Here is a 22,500-nt window from a genome sequence, read left to right as displayed (position 1 = left end):
TCCTTTATCCATTTGGAAAGAAAAGTCTTTCGGATACCAAAGTGTTGTTGATGCACTTCATAACTGATGTCAGTGACTACACGCACACTGTAGGTTGTCTTTACCGAGGTTTCGTCAGGTATGATGCGTCATATGTCAAAGCTCCTTTTTGTTCTGTTACCTCTGTGAGATTATGTCAACCATCACCTGTTAACCTAAACGTTAGAGATATATTCTTTATTGCTCTAACTGAAGTGCGGTATATGTATGGCACGAGTGCTACACTTTTCTCTTTGATGAATAGACTCAAAGAATAACACTACCATCGTTTATCATAATAACTATATGTTTAACTTATATACAGCTTCCATACCAGCCTTTGTGTGGTATTTCACCTGTTTTACTTCTTCAAATAGCTATACACCACTGTGTTGTATAATGTTTAATGATTAGAGGTATCACAGCACGTTTCATGAAGTTGAATTTGACCGCTGTTTAAATGTGTGGCTAGGCTTCGTTATTGTATTTTGCTTTTATGATATGTAAATGTTTTGTTGCAAGTCTGTGCAAAGGTAAATTGTTTTCGAGCATTGTGCTGTTCATTTGCACTTGGTTAGCATACAGCATCTGTGAGTGTTTGTTATGAAGTCCCTAAATTTGTATGACCTATTGGTTGCATAAAGGATTAGATTCCTAATTGTATTTGTGGCTATCTATTGTGTGTATGATAATAATAGTAGTAGCAGTAGTAGTAGTAGTAATAATAATAATAATAATAATAATAATGATAATAATAATAATAATAATAATAATGATAATGATAATAATTATTAATATTATTAGTATCATTATTGGATGACTAAAGTATCCACAAAATTACACTCATACACGCAAACTTCACTTCTGAATTATTGTTTGCAAAATGAAATATATTTGTCATTCAGATGCATCTGTGTATTCAAATAAATAGGTTGCTTTAAATGATGCGTGTCATAACCACCACCAACTTTGCATGCCATGAACATCTGTAAATTGAGTGTGCCTCTGGTTCTAGAATTGACATGAAAACCTGAAGAATGTATTCAATAATTTTCGATGAGTGGTTGTAACTTGACGTTTATGGTGTTGATGACCTTGGAAGTCAGCAACTTAAAGGCCAAATAACCAACTCACCTTATTTGTGCATGTGCGTGTATCTTTATCTCAACCAACCTCATTAGAAAATGTTCCACCCTGACCATCTTTTATCTGAGGTAAATCAATACCAGGGTAAGGACAGTCAAGGAATCCTCCTGTGTAACGGAAAACTACTATACAATTTCAATGTTCTGTTTATAAGAGAGTAAATATTGTATTTCTATGAATTCGTCACGACAGTAATTTATCATGCAAGTTGCCTAAGACAGAAGGAGAAAGAAAGACAGAATAGTTCCTAACGCTGAAGTAATAATTTGGTGGCGAAAATGATAAGCTGGCAACAGGATGAGGTACTGACCCACAGTAGGGAGTGAGTATTCCAAAGGGAGCGCAGCACGTCTGACCACAGAAGGAGGTTATTTCTCACTTCGCCATGAAGCCGCCAGCAGCTCTGCAACTGTCTGTACGTCAACTTGTTTTTCTTCTTACTAGTCTTGTATCATCCTTATTTTGTTAGTTTGTAACATCATTATTGTGTTTGGTTGCACCATAATTATTGTGTTAGTTTGTATCATCATTATTGTGTTAGCTTGTATCATCATTAATGCGCTAACTTGTATCATCACTTGATATTTTGCACGGTAATAGGATATATTTTCAGCAGCCGATGGCCCAGTAAAATTTTTAAGAAGATCCACTACTTGTAGACGAAAAAGTTAACGAGTACAATGTTTCTTCCACCTGTTATTTTCATCATGTGAAGGCTTCATGCTCATCTTAAATTTGTAAATTGAATTTCGGATAGTTGATTGCCACTTGACTGGCACATTGATACTAAGATTTTGCATAATGAATAAGATTTTGTTTGCGGGGCGTGATTTAGAGCATCATATCTTTATTCCACGGTGAAGATCATGTATATTAGGAAAAATGAATTAGTTAACATAAAAGTATTTAAATGTTCACATCAACAGAATCTGTGAAAACTTCACCTAACCTGTCAAATTTTGTACAGTTCTTCGAGTCTTTGACTTTTTCCCACAAAGGATGGTAGGTATATACTGACATAAAATTGTTCTGTTCTGGGGATTGCTTAGAATGGCTATACCGCTGAGAGGGAGGTTGGGCGGTTGTTTGTTGACATTCGTCCGCAGTTAGCGAGTTAGTGCGATGCACATTCTAGAGTTTTGAACGTCAAGATAGTTTTGATTTATAGTCAGGTTGGGTGAAATTTTCTAAGGTTTCACTGATTTGTTACAGGTGTTTCTTGTGATTTTGCATAAATCAACCCCACATATGTCATGGTCTTCAGAAGCTTCACTACTGCCGCCTTATCTCTTCCGCAGAATCAACTAGAGTACTCCAGAGTTGCTTTATCCACTGAACCCAATTAGCATTGCAGAATAAAAGTTTACTCGTTGGGCAAGATTAGTTTCAGTGCGTGGCTAAACTGGTAATTTACCTCTACTTTTTTCAGCTTGCGATATTCAAAGAATCATTTTACTTACTCATTTTTTCCATCTGTGCAGGTTTGGGTCCTCCTCCTTGGATGGGTCAAATCAGCTGAGAGGTTGCAAGCGAGACCCGTTGACGAGTCCCAGCTAATCGCTCGCCACAACTCTCATGTAAATAGTGAAGTCATTGTTCACTGGTTTTGTGAGCTTGATGCATCTAATTACCATGTTTTTGGATAGTGGTTGATTGATAACACTACTTAACTAAAACTAAGGTATATAGCACTAGTTTTTTTTTTGGTTCGCTTATCGCCGGTTCGTTAGTGTAATTGGTTGGGTTGTAAATCAGCATTTCATGTTAGAGCTGGTAACATCGCACAGTAAATGACGTGTTGCTTGTGTCTTACTAAATCATAGTCTACTCTCGAGGCATATCAAGGTGCAGTATTTTCACTCGATATGGATCATAAAAGTTTTTTTTTTCATTAATGATGGGAAAAAATAGAGATCATACGTATCTTAAGGCATTTCGATGTACATATTTACGACAAACTAAAACATGGATAAACGTAGAAGGGGTTTCCTTCCACTTTCTTTTTATTACTGTAAAACTTATCTAACATTATTTACATGCATTACCCACCGTATCTGAAGTTACGATTTATAATGATATCGTTAAGTGAGAGGTAGTCACGTAAATTTACCTCAGACAAGCATAGACGTAAATCCGTACTAAAATATGATAATAAAAATGACACATTGATATGTTAGATGATTTATAAGCCACTGATGGTGTAATTACAGTAGGTCTCAGCTGCAGCAGACGAGGACAAGACACACCTCATAACATTAGACATGATAGTTAACCTCCTGGATGTATTCCGAGATTATTTCCAATGCCTTAACAGGTCTCTGAGGACCAAGCAGGAGATGCTTTGTCCTCTAGCAACCCCGGTGACTCCCCATCTTCCAATACCGCCTCGTCTTCTAGTATTCCCACTGACGCCCCGACCACCGTTATGACCAATGAAGCCTCGCACTCAAGTACGCCCGGATACAGCTTCTTTACCACTGTGGAGAAAGAACTAAAGAATATCACAGATGATATTCTAAGGTCCGTCAGTAGAAAGGATATCAGGTTAGTGACCTCTTAATTATCACTAATTTTCTTTGGCAATGCCAAATGAAAGACGACATATGAGCCAAACTATTTGTTTTCCCATCTGTACGTATTTCTGATGATGACCTTCATTGAAATATGAAAGGAAATGATATTCAGAGACAATAATGTTGTAATGGAACCGGAAACGAAACATTTTGTCATATTTCATTTTCAATATATATATATATATATATATATATATATATATATATATATATATATATATATATATATATATATATATATATATATCGTACGAGGAGAAACTTGAGCGGGAGGAGTGTTAGATGCTAGCTTCATTATGGTTCCTTCTTTAGAATTGATTACATTTTAAAGATGTGTACTGCAGTCCTTTTGGGCATTACAACTGATTAGTTTTTTTTTTTTTTTGTTCCACTCTAGTCCCAACTATTTCTTAAATGAGTGTATCTGATGGTGTTTGTATTTGTAATTACAACACTTATGCGTACAACACTGGAAGGAACTTATGCACTTAATTGGCATTTTCTTTTTAACATTATCATTATACAAGTTTTAAGCTTCTGTAAGACATTAGCTGCAGCATTTACCTGTTTCATCACTCAGCGTATTCCTAACGTATGCTTATATACTCTGTATATGTAGGTCAAGTTTCTTATTACCTATTTGTCTACATACGACGCAAGCCATATATTTGTAAGTCCTGTTTTGTTAACTTGGTATGAAATCTTATGATTTTTCCCAAAGCTATCAATATTTGATTTTTATTTAGCAGATGCTCTTATACTACCTTGTTAAAGACAGCTGTTGTGAACTTGTACAAACATAAAACCACACTTCGTGGAGACATTTTTTTTGTTTTGTTTCAGACCTTCACTGAACCATACCAATTGGAAGGTCTGTAAGAGGCCTAGACTGTACTGGAATGAAGATGGTAATGATGACCAATGAATGAAATTAGTCTCCAAGAAGTGTCGTTTTATCATTATCTAGTAACTGACCTATCAAAAAAGAAATGGTTTCTCACATTCCTTGTGTCATACCAGTTGCATCATTCTGTTTCAGAGAATTGGATCGTTAACACCATGACGTCAGCCAGGGGATTCAAAAAAAAAAAAAAAAATAAAAGTGATAACCATGTCTCCTCAAAATATTCTGTCCTTGAACACATGCCTAGGCTTCTCTTCATCCTTCCACCATTCTTGCCACACATCGAACAACTTTAACTGTCCCAGTTCCTAATCTAAGGGGAGTAGATACATACATTTAAGACATTAAGGAGACGGGACAACACGAGCGCAAAACTCTCTCCCCGTAAAACACAAATGATCACAAATAGACCCCACGGTCTGCCTGTCCTCCCGGTGTGTAACTTCAGTATCCACGACTCAGGTGCTTGGGTGTATGCAACGAGGTGCTCGTCCCCGCCTGTGTACAAGAGTGCAGGCGTCGAGGGGTATCCCCGCTCATGTGTCGACTCATCTGCTACTCGACGGAAATTAGGTGTTGCCAATGCCCCGTCCTCTGCCACGACCCCTTCCTGCAGTGCTATTTGTCCTGCCACGAGAGGAACACGCCATGCAAGGACGTCTGTTTGGATAGGGTGAATTTCTGCTGTGATCAGTTCGGCTCGGTCTAAGGTCATCAGTAAACAGACTAGAATCGTACCAACTGGCAACGTTATGTATAACAGTGGTTTTATTCCTATTAAACCTTCATGTATATTAAAGTTATCAGATATATGAATGTGATTGAAGATATATGTATATAAATGATAATGTGTTAGTTACATATATATGTTAGATGACTGTTGAATTGGGAAGGCCTCAAAGGAGTGTACTGGGGCACTAGTCCTAACTTTGTTAGAAGGACAGGCCGGCCGGTTTCACCTCACCTTCCTTTTGTTGTCAGCAATTCTGTGTTCCTCAGGTGGAGTGAGTTCTAGTTTAGTATATCCCCTCATATTCACCTTGACTCTGTATCCATGACTGTGGTTTGAAATACATCCGAACGCTTGGAGCTCTTGTGTTTATTTTTTCATTTATGTATTTATTTTTCAGCGAGTGTCCTCATCTCCCATCGGCCTTGAGCGTCCTCAGACTACCTCTTGGCCTTGTACAGCTAAGCTGTGGAAGGTTCTTCTTCTCTAATCCATTTTCTCCACAGGTTTACCTTTTCACCCGAGATGGCCCTTGATCTGGGCATGTTTTGCCCGTACCGAAACTGTGTAAGCCTAACCCAGCTATGCAGCAGATAACCGCTAATGATCTTTGTTTATTCCTCGGTATATGATTTTAATAAAACAGTCAAACAGCAGGGCAGATTATAAGAAAAATAAGGATGAAAATATCTAGACTGTCTTACTATAGTCACCCTTTTAAATCACAAAAGTTATCGAGTTGGCAACAAGTGTGTTTATCATCAGTAGTGACACAGTGGAACTAGGGAGTTGAAGGTTAGACTGCTCGTTATATTCTGTTGTTTACTGGGCGCCACCGGCCACTAGGTCAAGGCCAACCACATCAGTTTACCCCAGACCTCGCAAGAGACAGGATACGTGCAGCAAAGTGTACACAAATGGTGTGTGAGAGATTAGTTTTATAAGTAACTGAAAGGCACTCGAAGGCAATGTGCAGTGGAAGACGATGCTAACATGAATGTGATACAATTAATCCGAGAGTCTGTGAAGTGTAACGGTTAAGCGTTCGGCTGGTAGTGTAATCATAGTGATCAAGTCTCTGTCCACATTACGAAAAAGTTATGCAAGTGATTAAGTTTTATTAAAAAAAAAGATCGATTGAATTAACACACATCGGAAATACATCAAAGTTACGTTTCATGTCTCACAGAAAATGAGACTGAAAAAATAAATCCAGTGAGTATTTTGTTACTAAACACACTGATCTGGCTTCGGAAAACGTAAGTAGTGATTATGATTACTGCTTTTGAGGGAATAGGATGATTTACTTTGTCGTAATGATTAACTTACTATCTTGGATAAACACCTTTCCAACACTACAATATGAGCAAGGCGAAGGAAAAGTATATATGTGGATGTGTGATAATTGGCATAAATAGTCGTGATGCTTCGCTTTGATTTGCTTTTAGATGGCTTGATGTTGCTAGAGAGGAGGAACCCAAGAGAATGTTACAAGGCCTAGCGCCGTCATTATTGTTTCCATGGACAAGGAGAACGCAAAATGAGAGAGAGAGAGAGAGAGAGAGAGAGAGAGAGAGAGAGAGAGAGAGAGAGAGAGAGAGAGAGAGAGAGAGAGAGAGATAATAAAGTTAAACTTGAAGTGGAAAGCTTTTACATTTTGCTGCATGCAAATGATGCTCTTTCTATGGGATAAATGAACGAATGAGTCGTGAATGTTGATGGTAACTCGAGTGAACAATTCAAACAAGATGTTGGAAGGTGAAAGTGAAAGCAACGGCTTTTGTACCTGATGGAGACGGACAGTTAGTGGTCCTATAATTGAGAATGGCGAAGGACTAGATGTGAATGTATTCAGGTATTTGGGGTGGATACTTGGTGAAAGTGGAAAGATAAACAGACCCGAGAACGTAGTTTGTGCAAATAAAGAGGAGGAAGTGGTGTCTGGAGAGACCTGGTGTTTGGAAAACAATTCAGCGTTGAATAAACTGGAATTCCTTAAGTCGGGGTAATCTAAATAACTCATGAATATGAAATCAGTCAGGGCCATATACATAGTGAGCGTGCATGTGGTCATAGAATTATCCTTAACACCAGAAGAGAGCGTTAAAGATTTTTCGGTTAGTGGGAGTAACTTGAACTTAACGACCGTAATGACCTTTGCAGCTCATATCTCTAACCCTAAAATATCCAACCGACCATGTGAAGTCTAGATTCTCAGCGTAGATTGAAATAACTGGTCGAATGCTAGAAGCTAATCAACTTAAGTAATAGAATGCAGAAGTTAAGAGGGCAGTGCAAAAGATAAAGACGTGAGAAAGGTTTTGATATGGAGGGAGACAGATTAGAAAGCTGGACGGTTGACAGTGGGTGGGGGAGGCGGTATGAGTATGCTGGACCAAATGATAAGCTAAGGTCTGGCGAAGGTTTAAGTGTGTGGTGGACTGGCGTGATTTAAAGATGAGGGACGACCAGCCACGGGAACTGTGTTGTAGGTAGAGGGAGACTACCTCAGCCCGTGTTGCCCCAGGGAAGACGTGAGTTACGTGCAGCGAGCGATGGTGTGCTATCATGGTGTAAGGAGTGGAAAATACTTTTCTAAACATGGGAATACGTATTTACCTTGACATGGAGACGTGTATTACTCGGCATGAGACTCTATAGAGACATTCCTTCACTAGCTCATCCACCTGTGCCAAGCGACTAACACTTGCCTAATATCCATGTACTTTATTTGTTTGATTATCTGTTTTATTAGGATTATAAATGATATGAAATATTTTGCTGGATTACAGATTAGATAGTTTATATAGACCAAAAGGGGAGGGAGCGTGAGGCTGGAAATCCTCCCCTTTCATTTTTTTTTTTTTTTAAAAGAAGGAACAGAGAAGGGGGCCAGGTGAGGATATTCCCTCAGAGGCCCAGTCCTCTGTTCTTAACGCTACCTTGCTAACGCGGGAAATGGCGAATAGTTTGAAAGAAAAGCATATATATATATATATATATATATATATATATATATATATATATATATATTGTATTTATTGTTCTTAACCGCCGTCTCCCGCGTTAGCCAGGTAGCACAGGGAAACAGACGAGGAATAGCCCAACCCACCCACATACACATGCATATACGCCCACACACGTACATATACATACATATACATTTCAACGTATACATACATATACATACACAGACATACACATATATGCACATGTTCACATCCATACTTGCTGCCTTCATCCATATCATCCATAAACATCGTTGGACGAGGGGGCATTTGTTTAGGTTTAGGGTTGAATAGGTTAGTTTTTCTTAGTAGGTCAGTACGGACGGTGATTCTACGCCCGTTCGTGGAGTTAAGTAGTTTCTTGGATTTAACAGCGACAAAAATAGACATAAAAACTGCGAAAAAGAAATTGAAATAATATCGCCATTGATTTCATTGAATATAATATCACTTTAATTTTAAAATGTTATCATAGGAGCTTTGCAGAAAATATTTACATATATTCATAACTTTTATACAGTATCATCTTGACACACAAAAGGATATTTTGCACTAGTATAAGAATGACCCGCTCTTTATGTACAATACCCTCCATCACACGGTGACGCACACACTCGCAAACAAAAGAAATACAAGCGATGATTTGATATACAATATATACGTAGTACACACTTAAGTTGATTTCACTGAAAAAACTACAACGAATTCTAACATGAATTCCAATGTTACTGGTTAGGTTAACAAGGTGGAGCTGAGGTGGGCGGGTTGTTACAGAGCTGCCAGTGGAGGTGGCGGAAGTAGCGTACGTTCAAGGTGTGGCACGTTTCTCCGAGGAACCCATTGGTTAGGAACCTGCGTCTTTTGGGAGGATCCTAGGCCCTCCCCGTGGAATCCCTGGCTCAATGGATCCTCGAAGAGAGGTTGGCTTGGGGTAAAGGTTTTGTTGGGTGATTTTTGGCTACTGGTTTTGGTATTTTGGAACGATCCTTCTTCGCTGGGGAGTGGAGCCGGGAAGGAGAATTTTGGGATAGGTTTCTGAGTATTTTGGACGGATCTCTGGCTAGGAGATGCAGGTTTTTCGAGGGATCCTATACTTTGGGATGGATTATTTTGGAGGGACTTTTCATTCGTGGCTGGATTACCTTGGGAGGTCTTACGTACGTGATTTGGAGGTTTTAGAAGGGATTCTATGTTAAAGGCTGGCGGATTATTTACAGGTTCTTTGTCAGGGGTTGGAGATGTTTGGAAGGATTCTGTGTTAGAATCTGTTGGTCTTTTCTTCGAATCTTGGCTGTGGGATGGAGATGATGAGAAGTGTTGCGCGTCAGGGATTAGTGGATTTTGGAACGACCTTGTGGTAGATTCTGTTGGGTTTTGGGAAGATCCTTGGTGGCGTCCTGGAGGTTTATGGAAGGATTCTTCGTTGGGAAATGAAGGCATTTGGAAGAATCCTTCGTTAGGGTTTGGCGGTTTTGGTACAGGTCCTCGTTCAGCGGGTGGATGTGTAAGTGTGGATCTGACGTCAGAGACAGGTGGTTTTTGGAAGGATTCTCTTTTATGGATTGGTGGATTTTGAAGGGATTCTTGGTTGCCGGTTGGTTGCCCTTGGAAGGACCCTTGGTTACGGATTGAAGGTTTTTGAAAAGATTTTTCAACATGGGTGTGCGGTGAACGAAATGATCTTGTAGTAGGGGGAGGCGGTTTGAAGGGAAATTCTTGATCAGTGGCTGGAGGTATTTGGAAAAATCCCATGTCCGAGAACGGAGATTTCTGGAAGGCTTCTGTCTTCAAGAATGGAGATTTTGGGAAGGACGCTATGTCAGCAAATGGAGAGTTTTGGAACGATCCTATATCAGAAAATGGGGATTTCGGAAAGAATCCCATGTCAGAAAAAGGAGATTTTTGGGAAGACTCTCTCTCGTGGACTGATGTTTCCTGAAAGGATCCTTGGTTGCCTGTTAGATGGTTTCGGAAAGATTTTACTGTAGGAGCTGGGGTTCTATGAAAGGATCCTATACTAGAGGCTGTGGTTTTTTTCAGAGATCCTTGATCACGGGCTGGAGGTTTTTGTTGCGATCCATTGGTAGTGGCTCGTGGGTTTTGGAAGGATTGTTGATTACGTGATGTTCTTTGGGGGATGGATTGTAAGTCAGAGTCTGGGGGATTGTGAAACGATCCTTGGTTGTCTGATAGGTTATGGGAAGATCCTGTGTCAGGTGTTGGAGGGCTTTGGAAGGATCCAAGGTTGGAGGGTGATATTTTTCGGAGGGATCGTGTTACAGAGGGCGATACTTTTTTGTAGGGTTCTATATCGGGAGGTGGAGGAAGTTGGAGGGATTTTGGGCTGGCTGTTGGAGGTATTCGAAAAGACTCTTGGTTCAGGACTGAAGGTATTTTGAGGGACACTGCTTTAGAGGATGGAGTGTTTCGAGATGATTCTTCGTGAGTGGTTGGAGGTCTTTGGTAGGAAGCTGTGGTAGGAATTTGAGGTCTTTGGAAGGGTTCTTTGGTAGACGGTGGTTTTCGGAAGGATGCTTTGGCGGGTGTTGGAGATCTTTGAAAGGATCCTTTGGTGGGTGTTGGAGGTCTTTGAAAGGATCGTTTGGTAGGTGTTAGAGGTCTTTGAAAGGATTCTTTGGAAGGTGTTGGAGGTCTTTGAAAGTATCGTTTCGAAGGTGTTGGAGGTCTTTGAAAGGATTCTTTGGTAGGTGCTGGAGGTCTTTGAAAGGATTCTTTGGTAGGTGCTGGAGGTCTTTGAAAGGATCGTTTGGTAGGTGTTGGAGGTCTTTGAAAGGATTCTTTGGTAGGTGCTGGAGGTCTTTGAAAGGATTCTTTGGTAGGTGTTGGAGGTCTTTGAAAGGATTCTTTGGTAGGTGCTGGAGGTCTTTGAAAGGATTGTTTGGTAGGTGTTGGAGGTCTTTGAAAGGATCCTTTGGTAGGTGTTGGAGGTCTTTGAAAGGATTCTGTGGTAGGTGTTGGAGGTCTTTGAAAGGATTCTTTGGTAGGTGCTGGAGGTCTTTGAAAGGATTCTTTGGTAGGTGCTGGAGGTCTTTGAAAGGATTCTTTGGTAGGTGCTGGAGGTCTTTGAAAGGATTCTTTGGTAGGTGCTGGAGGTCTTTGAAAGGATTCTTTGGTAGGCGTTGCAGGTTTTCGAAAATAACTTCCTGTAGGGGTAGGATTATTGTGAGACGATTCTTCGTCAAAAGTCAGAGTTTTTTGGAAGGATGCTTGTCTTGGGGCCCGAGGATTTTGGATATAACTCTCGCTGGAGCCAGAGACTGGCTGGGAGTATCCAAGGCTGAGAGGTTTGTTGGCCTTGAGTATTAGTTTGCCAGGAACTAAGACGGACTGAGGTAACACCTCTGGAGATGACTGATCAAGATTCGATGATCCTTGAGAGGGACGGAAGGATCCGTGGCTACGGCCTGTTCGCAGGGATCCTGCTCGATAGGGCATTTGGCTGAGGTGTGGGTTAGATCCTCGACTTGGTCTGATGGCTCCCTTCGTAGCCTCGTCGTCGTTGGTGAGGGTTGGTTGGCTGCCGGAGTGGTCCACGACATAATCCATCATCATGCGAGGAGTTTCCGCCAGCTGCACGTAGTACCTGTGGCCAAAGAAGGTCCTGGTGAAGCTCAAGGAATCTCAATACACATACAAAATGAAATAATCGTCCGCTTACTTTTTCAATTTTTATTTGCGATTTTCTTTGCTAGACCCAATCGGAGAACTTACGTTGAAAATGTTTTCTGAAAAGATATGTAAGCATATGTCTAAATATATATCATTATCAACTCCATTCCCCACGTGTCTGGCCTGAATGTATACCGGTTTAAGCGTGTGCATTTGTCTGTATGTGTGCATAGCGTGCACCTGTGAACAGGTTGATGTAGAACTCAATTTGAAATGCTCCTATCTAGGTCTGGAGTTGTGGTGATTTCATTTTGTTAGTCCAAGACTTCACCTGCCCTGGGTGTTGGGTCCGTCCCTCTGCTCCTGGTGGCCGTAGAAGTTGCCTGAGGGCGGATGGTCAACATCCCACTGGAAGTTGTACTGGGTAGGGGAGGAGGGAAACGGTCCCCTCCGACTGCCGAGCCCCTGGCTGCCATGGTCGCCGTCAGGTCTATCCGAAGAAGCAACTACCACCACTGATAGCACCAGAGCCACCACCTGACGGAGGAGAGTCACAAAGTCATGCGTCTAATTTGCCGAATAAACACGTCTAACGCAGTGTGCGCGAGGCCAGAAGCTATGACATACTTCACAGATTCATCTATAATCCTCAAATAAAATAATTTGGTATGTGACCATCCACCTGGTTCTTAGATATCATCGAACTTAAGGACGCATAGCCTTACCTTCAGAAGTACTGCTGCTGTGAAACAGAAGACTGTATGCATAAAGACACTATAACCTTTAAGTGATTCATTTCGATACGAGCAACCAGTAATATGGTTGTCATCATGGTTATTATAGGCCCGGATAGTGTTGATAATCACGACACCCGACATATGATTCACGAAAGTGTATAAGGTTTTGATGTTTTTATGATCTTCGATAATGCATTAGTTGAGGAGCATACAGGACCGGCACACCGTCTGATTATATCGTGTCGACTGCAGTACACCAGAGATTGAAATATCACCGACGAAGATTCGTAAGCCATCAGGACATGTCAGCACTTACGCTTATTCTCTGATATCTTTATGGCTATGGTGTGAGACTGAAATGGTGACTTTAGGAAAAAATTGAATACCTTCATCGCAGTCTGTGAGGTGGAGGAGCGAGATGCGTTGTGGCCACCCGCTCGCCTGAGTATAAATTCACGTGGTGCAAGCCTAGCCCGGGCTGTGTCACTGGTCTGCGCGCGGCTTCTTATATGCTGAGATGATGAGACGTCACGGGTAGTTCAAGACACCATGCATGACTGGCCTCTCATGAGACCGTCAAACGAAAGCAACAAGACGTCTCAATAAAACTGATATTTCCCAAAAGAATCATCGTATCAGCAATGACAATAGAATTATAACCAGAAAGATTTTCTGAGGTTGTCACCAGCATATTGCACAATTATACAGACAGGTATACAAGACAGATATGAATGGAATCTTGCAAGTGTAAAATTCCTTTGCTATATGCGCAAAGATGTAATCACACAAGTGAACATTGATGAAAATTCAGGCTGATGTTTGAAACGTGTTTACCGTCAAGGTGTTTATTGAGGTCAATGCTAGGATGGCTTGTCTCTTAAGTTACATGACAGGGATTTTCACTAATATGCAAAAACATAGATTTCTGCGACTGCATTTACATTGTGTTTTTCCTTGAGTGTGTATATTTACCTGGATATTCCAGCTATGCAAATCTACCATTTTTTTTTATCTTTATTGAGTAACTTCGGTGCATTTTTCAGCTTGCTGCCACAAAAGCGTCGAGTTAGTAGGAAGTTACTATCAAATATGGCGTGGTTTGTAAGGCCAAGAAGGCGCGACCATATCACACGCTAAGTGCTGCGTTTCCTATTAGTCACGTAAAGAAATCGAGAGGAGGGCCGAGGGAGAAAGAATTTGAATTTGGAATGACTGAAGCTTCGAATGAGGAACACCTGATCGAAGAGGGTGTGTTGATGGTTGATAGCGTGATGGCAGGCGCTTAAAGGACTTGGGATATGTGTGTCTGGTGTCATTCGCTAGTGTTGTAAATAATGGTGTGATGGTGGTTAGAAATGAATGCTATCATTCTCTGCAGATCATAATCTGAACGAGTTTTTAGATTTTTTCCTATGCCACTATTACTTAAGTGCACCATCACAAAGGAGTTTTCTCTGATGTCACCTAAAGTATTTTTTTTCTCAGTAATTGATACTGAATAGCAAAATGATCTTTGTCAATTCATCCGGATTGGTAACATGTGAATGTTACTCTACCTTGCGACTGTCTCATGCAAAATCCGCGACACAGATCAAGTGTATTTTATGCCGAGCTTTGGTTGATGAAAGGAGCTTAGGTTTAAACTTCTGTACCTACAGAAAGGTGCATTAGAACACCATAGTCGATGCAGCTACAGCTAAATAAACACAGGTTCTGATGATCAAGGGAAGAAAGAATGGGATGGCAGTTTAATTTTATATAATAACCAACGAAGTAAGCTTGGAAGTGTCAAAAAATTGCAAAGCGTTAAAAAAAAAAAGATTTCGGTGCTATATCCTTACCTGGGAAGTAAAAGAATGAGGATACTTGACATATCCTGGCTGGGAGAAGGACTGGGAGTTGCTGCGTCTTGCCTGGGATGAAACTAGAGAAGTAGCTTCAACCAGACTCTCAGCCTCATTAAGTCGCTGCACGGGACTGAAAAAAGAGATTCCACGCGAATGCTTGTCATCAATGAACATGAACCTGGAAATAAAGAATCGAGTTCTCCCTTTCAATAAAGTTGAAGTATAATTCTGAGAACTGATGAAGAAGACATTTGTTTGGTGATGAGAAGAGTATCACTAATCAACGCTTTGCTAAAACTTAAAGTTACCCTTAACAGTATTTCCTTTTTCTCGCTATATGAGTAAGAGAGATTTGCAACGGAACATATTTTCTTTTCTATAGTTAGACAAGTATCCCTTAAGATTTTTTTTTGTCTTTTTTTAACCTTTTGCTTGTTTGTTTCTGAGATGAAGGGTTATTTCAACTCGAGAGGCTTCCACGAAAATAATGGGAAGAATATTCTGAAATAAGCCGTAATGGAGAGCACCTTTGTCTCAACGTTTTATTGTTCCCGGTAGCAATATTGAGAAGAATGTTTTAGTCCATATCATCTCTCTCGAGTTTGAAGATTTGAGATTCTAAAAATCTGCTGAACCTCTCCAATTAGGATTGGAGCAGATAATTTTACCTTGATGAAGCACTGGATCTCCAGTGCATGAGAGCAAGCACGCAGGCCACCACTAGTGCATGATAACACCCATGCATGGTAGCAGCCATGCATACATGGTGCCACCATAACTATTTCATGCGTAGCGGAGCAGACACGTGAGAAATACTTCCCATGTACTTTACTCTTCAGACATATCTCTTACACTGGGCACTCATGCGTGTTCTCTCGACACCAACTATGAGGCTGATGCCACATTCAGAGGGCCAAATTGTCATTCTAAAAAGGGAGAAATGAAAAAAAATCTACAATGACTTTTTTTAATAGGTTGGTTAGAGGAAAGGGAGAGGTGAGACAGGGGAAGGGATGGTTTGAAATGTACAAATGTGGGGTAAAAGTTTTTTGATGCACTTTTCTTCGTTTCTTTTTAGTACCCCCGGCAGACTGGTGATATGTATGTATTTATAGTGTATCATTAGTTTTTTATTTCATTTTTCAAAAGAAGATCCACTAAGCTCAGCTAAACATTGCTTACTTGGTACATCGATGGATGATGACTGGAGCCTTCCTGTGTGCTTTGAGGCATCGAGGGAACCAAGGATGTTCCATGTTTGTACTGTTGTCCAGATCACGAATCAGTCTGTAGTTTGCCTCATCGTTGTCTTCGTCTCTTTATATAATTTACGTAAGACTATATTTGTGGTACTTTAAGTCATGATTTATTTGTATCTATTGAATTTTTTTTTCTTAAGATGAAATCTCACAACCTTGTCCCAGTACCGTTAAAAACAACAAAGGTCCTGATTTTCAGTTACTAGAACTATTAGGGTTTTTTTTTTATTTATTTATTCTTACAATTCATTCCAGAGTATATCTCGGACGAAGACAGTGTTATAGTTATCTTGATATTCATTAAGATAATTCAATAATTACAGTCATCAGAATAATTCATACCAGGTTTGCAGACGATATTGAAGGCAAGTCATGAAATTCGAAAGCTACCGATAAATGCCTTCCGAATGGACCCGTGTGCTTTGATGGACACGTAAGTTTCTTGATATCTCCGTCGTGACTCCCTCCTCAGATAAAGGCGAAATCAAGCTCGTAAAGGACAGATATTAGGCAATTGACTCTCCTCATATACTGGTATATACTGTGTTCTTAGGATAGACAAAGGCTATGTTATACCCCAGCATTCCTTCAGTACTGTATTACCAAGAGCATCAGTAGTTGTAGTATTGTTAGTATCTTAGACAATTTCCAACTTTCCTCACTCTAATAGGAGCAAGTTTGGCGAGAGAGAGAGAGAGAGAGAGAGAGAGAGAGAGAGAGAGAGAGAGAGAGAGAGAGAGAGAGAGAGAGAAAGAGAGAGAGAGAGAGAGAGAGAGAGAGAGAGAGAGAGAGAGAGAGAGAGAGAGAGATGGATGTAGTGTGTTGTTTTTTTTTCTTCTATAAGATAAGAATTGTCATAAACTAGAGGCGTGTTATCTTCTGGAAGACAAGGCCAGTCAGACGAGGACACTATGACGCTGCTTGTGATTCTTGAAGAAATAAACACAGGGTCGTCCGTTCCCCTACATACAAACACTGTCACTGATGAAACGAACTTACAAGTTTCTTCTTCATATTGAGTTTACCTCTAGTCCCATTTTCTCTGGGGGTATCCCGAAAAATGATCGCTCCAAACAGACATTGTTCACAGTTCCGTCGCACATGGGTTTACTTCTTTGTATACGTGGTTGCTTCACACAAACGCTAGTAAGTACTGAATTATAAAGGTTTCAACTTTAATTATCAAAATAAGAATATAAATCTACTCTCGTCACTTACAGAAATTCAATAAAGGAATTATCATTAATTTCCTGGTACATAATGTAATGATAGCCTAATTACATATGATATGTTCCAGTCCTAGATCTTAGCCAGCTACAATCTAACCTGATCCAAACAGAAGACTTCCTAAGTGAGAAATTTGGGATGAAAATGGAAGCGATATGACTCATAATTAGATCATTATGGAAATATCTATATGGGAAGGACATCATAACTGCTAATTTGGTTAACTAAATATTCAAGGTAGTTATTTTTTTTTTTTTTTTTCGGCCGGTGGGGCTCAGCCGGAATAGGAATGTCCCTGATCTTGGCCGGAGGAGCCAGTCTGGCCGGGCTGACTCGGTGGAAATTTAGCCTCTCCCTCGTAGGTGATGACGGGGTGGTAGCCGGTGCTGTCGGCGATGTACTCCACCCGCAGGAGGCGACTGTCCGGCAGCTGCACGTAGTAACTGTTGGACGGGGCAAGGCAGTGAGTGTGTAGGGGAATCATAAATGACCTTAATGTAAGAGAAAAGATCATATACAACGATAGGGTATACACTTATAGACCGGACAATACTATGTGCGTGTAGTTGGGAGGGATTCAGGAAATGTTACGATCCTCAGAAAATTATCATTACGGCTGTAACGAGGTGCTGTAATAACCTGTCAATATTACATGGGGAAAATATCACGTCCTTCCTTTACTTACGTCGAGATTAAATCATGCAATGATAGGGTATCATCAAGGCCAAAAAGCTTATACAAACATCAGCAAGAAGGCATATCTCTAAGGGTTATTTACGCCTGAGTGAAAGGTGTAACTACTTGACCTGTCGAAATTTGTGATTCAAAACCCGTGATGATGGAGGAGATGTTGCAATTAAAAGTTTAATAAATACTGACTGAGTTTTGGTAGGGATAATTTGTCTTTTAGGCGAGTATTTGAGTCTGTGTTGCAATATATGAAGGTTATTGGTCTGTGAGGTGATTGTGGTGGTGAGGTGTGGGGGTTAGGTATGTTACTCTGTGAGGTGACTGTGGTGGTGAGGTGAGGAGGTTAGGTACGTTACTCTGTGAGGTGACTGTGGTGGTGAGGTGTGGGGTTAGGTAAGTTACTCTGTGAGGTGACTGTAGTGGTGAGGTGTAGGGTGGTACGTTACTCTGTGAGGTGATTGTGGTGGTGAGGTGTGGGGTTAGGTACGTTACTCTGTGAGGTGACTGTGGTGGTGAGGTGTGGGGTTAGGTAAGTTACTCTGTGAGGTGACTGTAGTGGTGAGGTGTGGGGTTAGGTACGTTACTCTGTGAGGTGACTGTGGTGGTGAGGTGTGGGGTTAGGTATGTTGCTCTGTGAGGTGACTGTGGTGGTGAGGTGTGGGGTTAGGTACGTTACTCTGTGAGGTGACTGTGGTGGTGAGGTGTGGGGTTAGGTATGTTGCTCTGTGAGGTGACTGTGGTGGTGAGGTGTGGGGTTAGGTACGTTACTCTGTGAGGTGACTGTGGTGGTGAGGTGTGGGGTTAGGTACGTTACTCTGTGAGGTGACTGTGGTGGTGAGGTGTGGGGTTAGGTACGTTGCTCTATGAGGTGACTGTGGTGGTGAGGTGTGGGGTTAGGTACGTTACTCTGTGAGGTGACTGTGGTAGTGCAGTGTGGGAGTTTGGTATGTCACTCTGTGAGGTGACTGTGGTGGTGACGTGTGGAGGTTAAGTACGTTACTCTGTGAGATGACTGGTGGTGAGGTGTGGGGTTAGGTACGTTGCTCTGTGAGGTGACTGTGGTGGTGAGGTGTGGGGTTAGGTACGTTACTCTGTGAGGTGACTGTGGTGGTGAGGTGTGGGGTTAGGTACGTTGCTCTGTGAGGTGACTGTGGTGGTGAGGTGTGGGGTTAGGTATGTTGCTCTGTGAGGTGACTGTGGTGGTGAGGTGTGGGGTTAGGTATGTCACTCACTTGCCCTGGGTGACGTCACCGTCCCTCTGCTCGCTGTGGCCGTACGAGTTTCCTGAAGGTGCGTCGTTCACTGCCCACTGGAAGAGGTACGTTGCTGGTGCGGAGGTGGGGCTCTGACCCCCCTGTCCGTCGCCGGATCCTTGGCTGGCCACATAGCCCTCGGGGCCTGCCCACGCCGCCCCCGCCACACACAAGACCAGTACCACTCCCTGACGGAGGAGCAACACTTCTTTTTATCATTCCTTTCCTGAAGAGGATAAAACGTTAACAACAAAACCTGTCGTAAAACCAAAAACAAAACGTAGATATACGTTCTTCTCTGTGTCTCTGTGTCTATATTTTGCCTCTACAATCTTGTTCTTTTGTTCCTTTGGAATTATGTCTCTATTGGATGTCAGACTGTACATACAGCAGTGGCTGAACCGTGTTTGGGAGGTGGTCATTGTGGACAGGACCTGCGTGACGGACCCCGAAGTGGTGTAGAGAGTGTGTGGAATAGGTATGGAAGGTGAAATCATATCATTGTCGTATATGAGATCTCTCGTTGTAGAAAAAATGACATGACATCGATGTTTTGTCTCTACGTAAAATTCATCGGAAAAATGAGGTGTTGCAGGTCTTACACACAGGGCCAGCCAAGAATGATGTACAGAAACTGCATTCGTACAAACATTTCCCTGCAGTTCACTGTCAGTTATTTTCTTGTGTGTGTCACGACCATCATCATCATCATCAACACCATCTTCTATTCAATCGTTTCGACGTGAGGCAATTAAATTGTGTCTCTAAATGATGTATTTTTTTCTCGTTCATTTGTGTAATCAACGGTGTGTGTGTGTGTGTGTGTGTGTGTGAGAGAGAGAGAGAGAGAGAGAGAGAGAGAGAGAGAGAGAGAGAGAGAGAGAGAGAGAGACTATTACAGTACCTTCATAGCTGTGAACTGGGTGCCGGTGTGGGGTGTACTGGCCTCAGAGCGTCCCCTCACTGATCCCTAATATATAACCTTCGTGTCTGGGTCGACCCGTGGCGTGACCCCGGGCGACAGTCGTGCATAATTCATCATGACGTTACCTAAGCTTATTACGCTAACGAGATCCGTGATGCAGTGCTGGCATCAGCTTCGATAATAAGGTCCTTTTTTTTATTCTATAACTTCGCGTGTGCATCGAACATTGTGTTTATCTGTATTTTTCCCCCCTCAGTCATGTGCTCAGTTATCTATATTGTCTCTTCAGCGTTTGGATACTGTTGCTTTGAGCGAGACATGGATATTAGGATGTCTGTTGCCAGGTGGTAGAGGTGAGCTGGGTGGTGCAGATGGTTGGGTAGTTGGTGGGCTTTTAAAAAGGTATAGAACCACCGAGTCGAATGTCTTTTAAAACACCGTGAGTTCATGATGATTACAAGCCTATATACACACTCACCATGCACATGGCTCTTAGCGATAATTCATAGATATCACTGGAACTGTATGGTTTATAAAGTAATGCATGATTCATACATTAATGTATGATTTATACAGCAGTGGATGAGCGCCTTATGTAAGAGAGAATATTCGTTCTTTTTCTTGCATGTTAATTTTTTTTCCTTAGTTGTCATAATCTTTGCATAGCCATTGTGTTTAGGCTTAAAGTTAATCCAGGTTCCTGGTGTGGCAGATGACATTAGTGCTGAGGTATGAGGTGGGTATGAGGTGTGGCAGATGACATTAGTGACGAGGTATGAGGTGGGTATGAGGTGTAGCAGATGACATTAGTGACGAGGTATGAGGTGGGTATGAGGTGTAGCAGATGACATTAGTGACGAGGTATGAGGTGGGTATGAGGTGTAGCAGATGACATTAGTGACGAGGTATGAGGTGTGGCAGATGGTTACTGGACGTAACTGTAATATGAGTTACCTCAGTTAACGTCACAAGTTGAGATGTCTTTACGTTCTTCCTGATCTTTACAGCAAATCATGTTGGTTACAGAACAGAAAATTATGAAATAAAACAGAAGTTTTGAGAAAGTTGAACACATGTATTTGAAGAAGATCGAGGCTGATTTTACAACAAGGGGGAATATTGAATGAAAAGGTATTGCACTGAGATATGGGCAATCTTAAATAAAAGAATGTCATTAGATTTATTTCCATGGTTTTATTAATAGTGTAAGATATCGTAAACGAATGACATTACTATACAGCTGATAGATTTTCGAATGATGGAATGAATCGCTTAACTTACAACATACATGATACCAGTGTACTGCAAATATGATCGGTAAACAGCAATTGTATAGCCTAATATATATATATATATATATATATATATATATATATATATATATATATATATATATATATATATATATATATATGTATATATATATATATATATATTGTCGACTTCTCTTTAAGACATGGCAGATGTGAATGCATGACATCCCAGCTTGCCATTCTTATAGGCTTAAGCTTGCGAAAGGCAGCTTAAGGAGACTAGGCTAAAGCTCCATCTTAGAGCCATCACAGTTTGGCTTATGCCATCTTCACGTAGTTTCGTTTCTATGTATAAGACCTGAGGCTGTGAATAGGTGGAGGGACAACAACTGAAGAAACGTAACATTAAAATTGTTTCCTGGTGTTATCTTTTCCTCCCGTCTAGGCGTAGGAATGACCCTGGCCTCCTTGGCCTTTGTTGGAGAAGCCCTGGCCGGATCCGTCGGTTTGAAAGTTGGCCTCGCCCTCGTAGGTGAGGACGGGGTGGTAGCCTGAGCCATCAACGGTGTACTCCACCCGCAGGAGTCGACCGTCCGGGAGCTGCACGTAGTAACTATAAGAGATAGAGAGTCGGAGGACCATAAGTAGCTTGAATGTTGTGCATAGGAAATATGGGGAAGGCGAGGAGCAATTAGAGAAACACAGACGCTCACTTAGAAGTGGGTGGTGAACAGTGGAACGGTGGAGTAAGGTAGGAGACTGGAGAGCCGATATTCGTACCTAACATCTAAGGTAGTCTGCATCAAGAGAATATTAGAAATCTCGTACTTCTGAAGTCATTCAGTTAATTCAATAATGCCTTTCAAACATGCTTGCTCTGCTTAAGGTCAACAGACATAAACGAGTGTATATATAAAGTGCTATGTTTAACTTAGAACACTCGATGTGGGTTGTAGGATCCTATGTTACATGGGTTAGTGAGAGAACTCCTGTGAGTACCTTTTATGACTGTGTGTTTACAGTGAGGAGGGGGATGTGTGTGATGTCCACTCACCTGCCCTGGGTGTTGACTCCGTCCCTCTCCTCCTGGTGGCCGTAAAAGTTACTGGAGGGCGGGTCGTCAACGTCCCACTGGAAGCTATACTGGGCTGGGGCGGAGGGGTGCTGACCCCCCTGTCCTCCAGATCCCTGGTTGCCGTAGCCGTCAGGGTTTCCCCGTGCTGCTGCAGCCGTCGCTACCAGGAGTACCAGGACCACTACCTGACAGGGGAGACACTCAAGTGAAATACTATACTAAAGA

At 41.5% G+C, this 22,500-nt stretch overlaps 5 protein-coding genes across 6 annotated transcripts in view; 3 read left to right on the top strand and 2 right to left on the bottom strand.

Moving 5' to 3' along the window:
- LOC139764454 (uncharacterized) overlaps positions 1 to 1,163 on the top strand; it is a 9,248-nt gene extending 8,085 nt beyond the window's left edge. Inside the window, exon 5 of the mRNA XM_071691007.1 lies at positions 1 to 1,163. This exon is cut by the window's left edge and continues 357 nt beyond it. The gene's annotated coding sequence lies outside the window, so the exon portion shown is untranslated.
- Positions 1,164 to 1,452: 289 nt separating this feature from the next.
- On the top strand, positions 1,453 to 5,730 carry LOC139764617 (uncharacterized). Of its 2 annotated transcripts, none has more exons than XM_071691465.1 (4): positions 1,453 to 1,579; positions 2,646 to 2,741; positions 3,479 to 3,708; positions 4,777 to 4,839. In XM_071691465.1, the coding sequence occupies exons 1-4, from the start codon at positions 1,550 to 1,552 to the stop codon at positions 4,790 to 4,792; spliced, it is 372 nt and encodes a 123-aa protein (XP_071547566.1). In that variant the 5' UTR covers positions 1,453 to 1,549; the 3' UTR covers positions 4,793 to 4,839. The 2 variants fall into 2 exon arrangements, with proteins under 2 accessions (XP_071547566.1, XP_071547565.1); XM_071691464.1 differs by lacking the exon at positions 4,777 to 4,839 and adding an exon at positions 5,104 to 5,730 and having other exon boundaries at positions 1,455 to 1,579.
- Positions 5,731 to 5,865: 135 nt separating this feature from the next.
- The window catches only part of LOC139764618 (pro-resilin-like), a 27,802-nt gene continuing 11,167 nt past the window's right edge, over positions 5,866 to 22,500 (top strand). The window contains exon 1 of the mRNA XM_071691466.1: positions 5,866 to 6,630. The gene's annotated coding sequence lies outside the window, so the exon portion shown is untranslated. The remainder of the gene's footprint in view (positions 6,631 to 22,500) is intronic.
- Positions 17,065 to 20,000, bottom strand: LOC139764453 (pro-resilin-like). The gene is made up of 3 exons (XM_071691006.1): positions 19,927 to 20,000; positions 19,002 to 19,210; positions 17,065 to 17,522 (listed from the first exon to the last, which is right to left on the bottom strand). Exons 1-3 carry the CDS (start codon positions 19,930 to 19,932, stop codon positions 17,354 to 17,356), a joined length of 384 nt encoding a protein of 127 aa, XP_071547107.1. The 5' UTR covers positions 19,933 to 20,000; the 3' UTR covers positions 17,065 to 17,353.
- The window catches only part of LOC139764421 (pro-resilin-like), a 1,458-nt gene continuing 348 nt past the window's right edge, over positions 21,391 to 22,500 (bottom strand). The window contains exons 2-3 of the mRNA XM_071690975.1: positions 22,255 to 22,460; positions 21,391 to 21,813 (exon numbers count right to left, since the gene is read on the bottom strand). Coding sequence (XP_071547076.1) covers positions 21,642 to 21,813; positions 22,255 to 22,460 — 378 coding nt within the window. The 3' untranslated portion in view covers positions 21,391 to 21,641. The remainder of the gene's footprint in view (positions 21,814 to 22,254; positions 22,461 to 22,500) is intronic.

The sequence above is a fragment of the Panulirus ornatus genome, chromosome 50 (genome assembly GCF_036320965.1).
Source record: "Panulirus ornatus isolate Po-2019 chromosome 50, ASM3632096v1, whole genome shotgun sequence".
Lineage (NCBI taxonomy): Eukaryota > Metazoa > Arthropoda > Malacostraca > Decapoda > Palinuridae > Panulirus > Panulirus ornatus.
The sequence above is the reverse complement of the archived record's forward strand: the minus strand, read 5'-3'. Positions and strand labels throughout refer to the sequence as shown.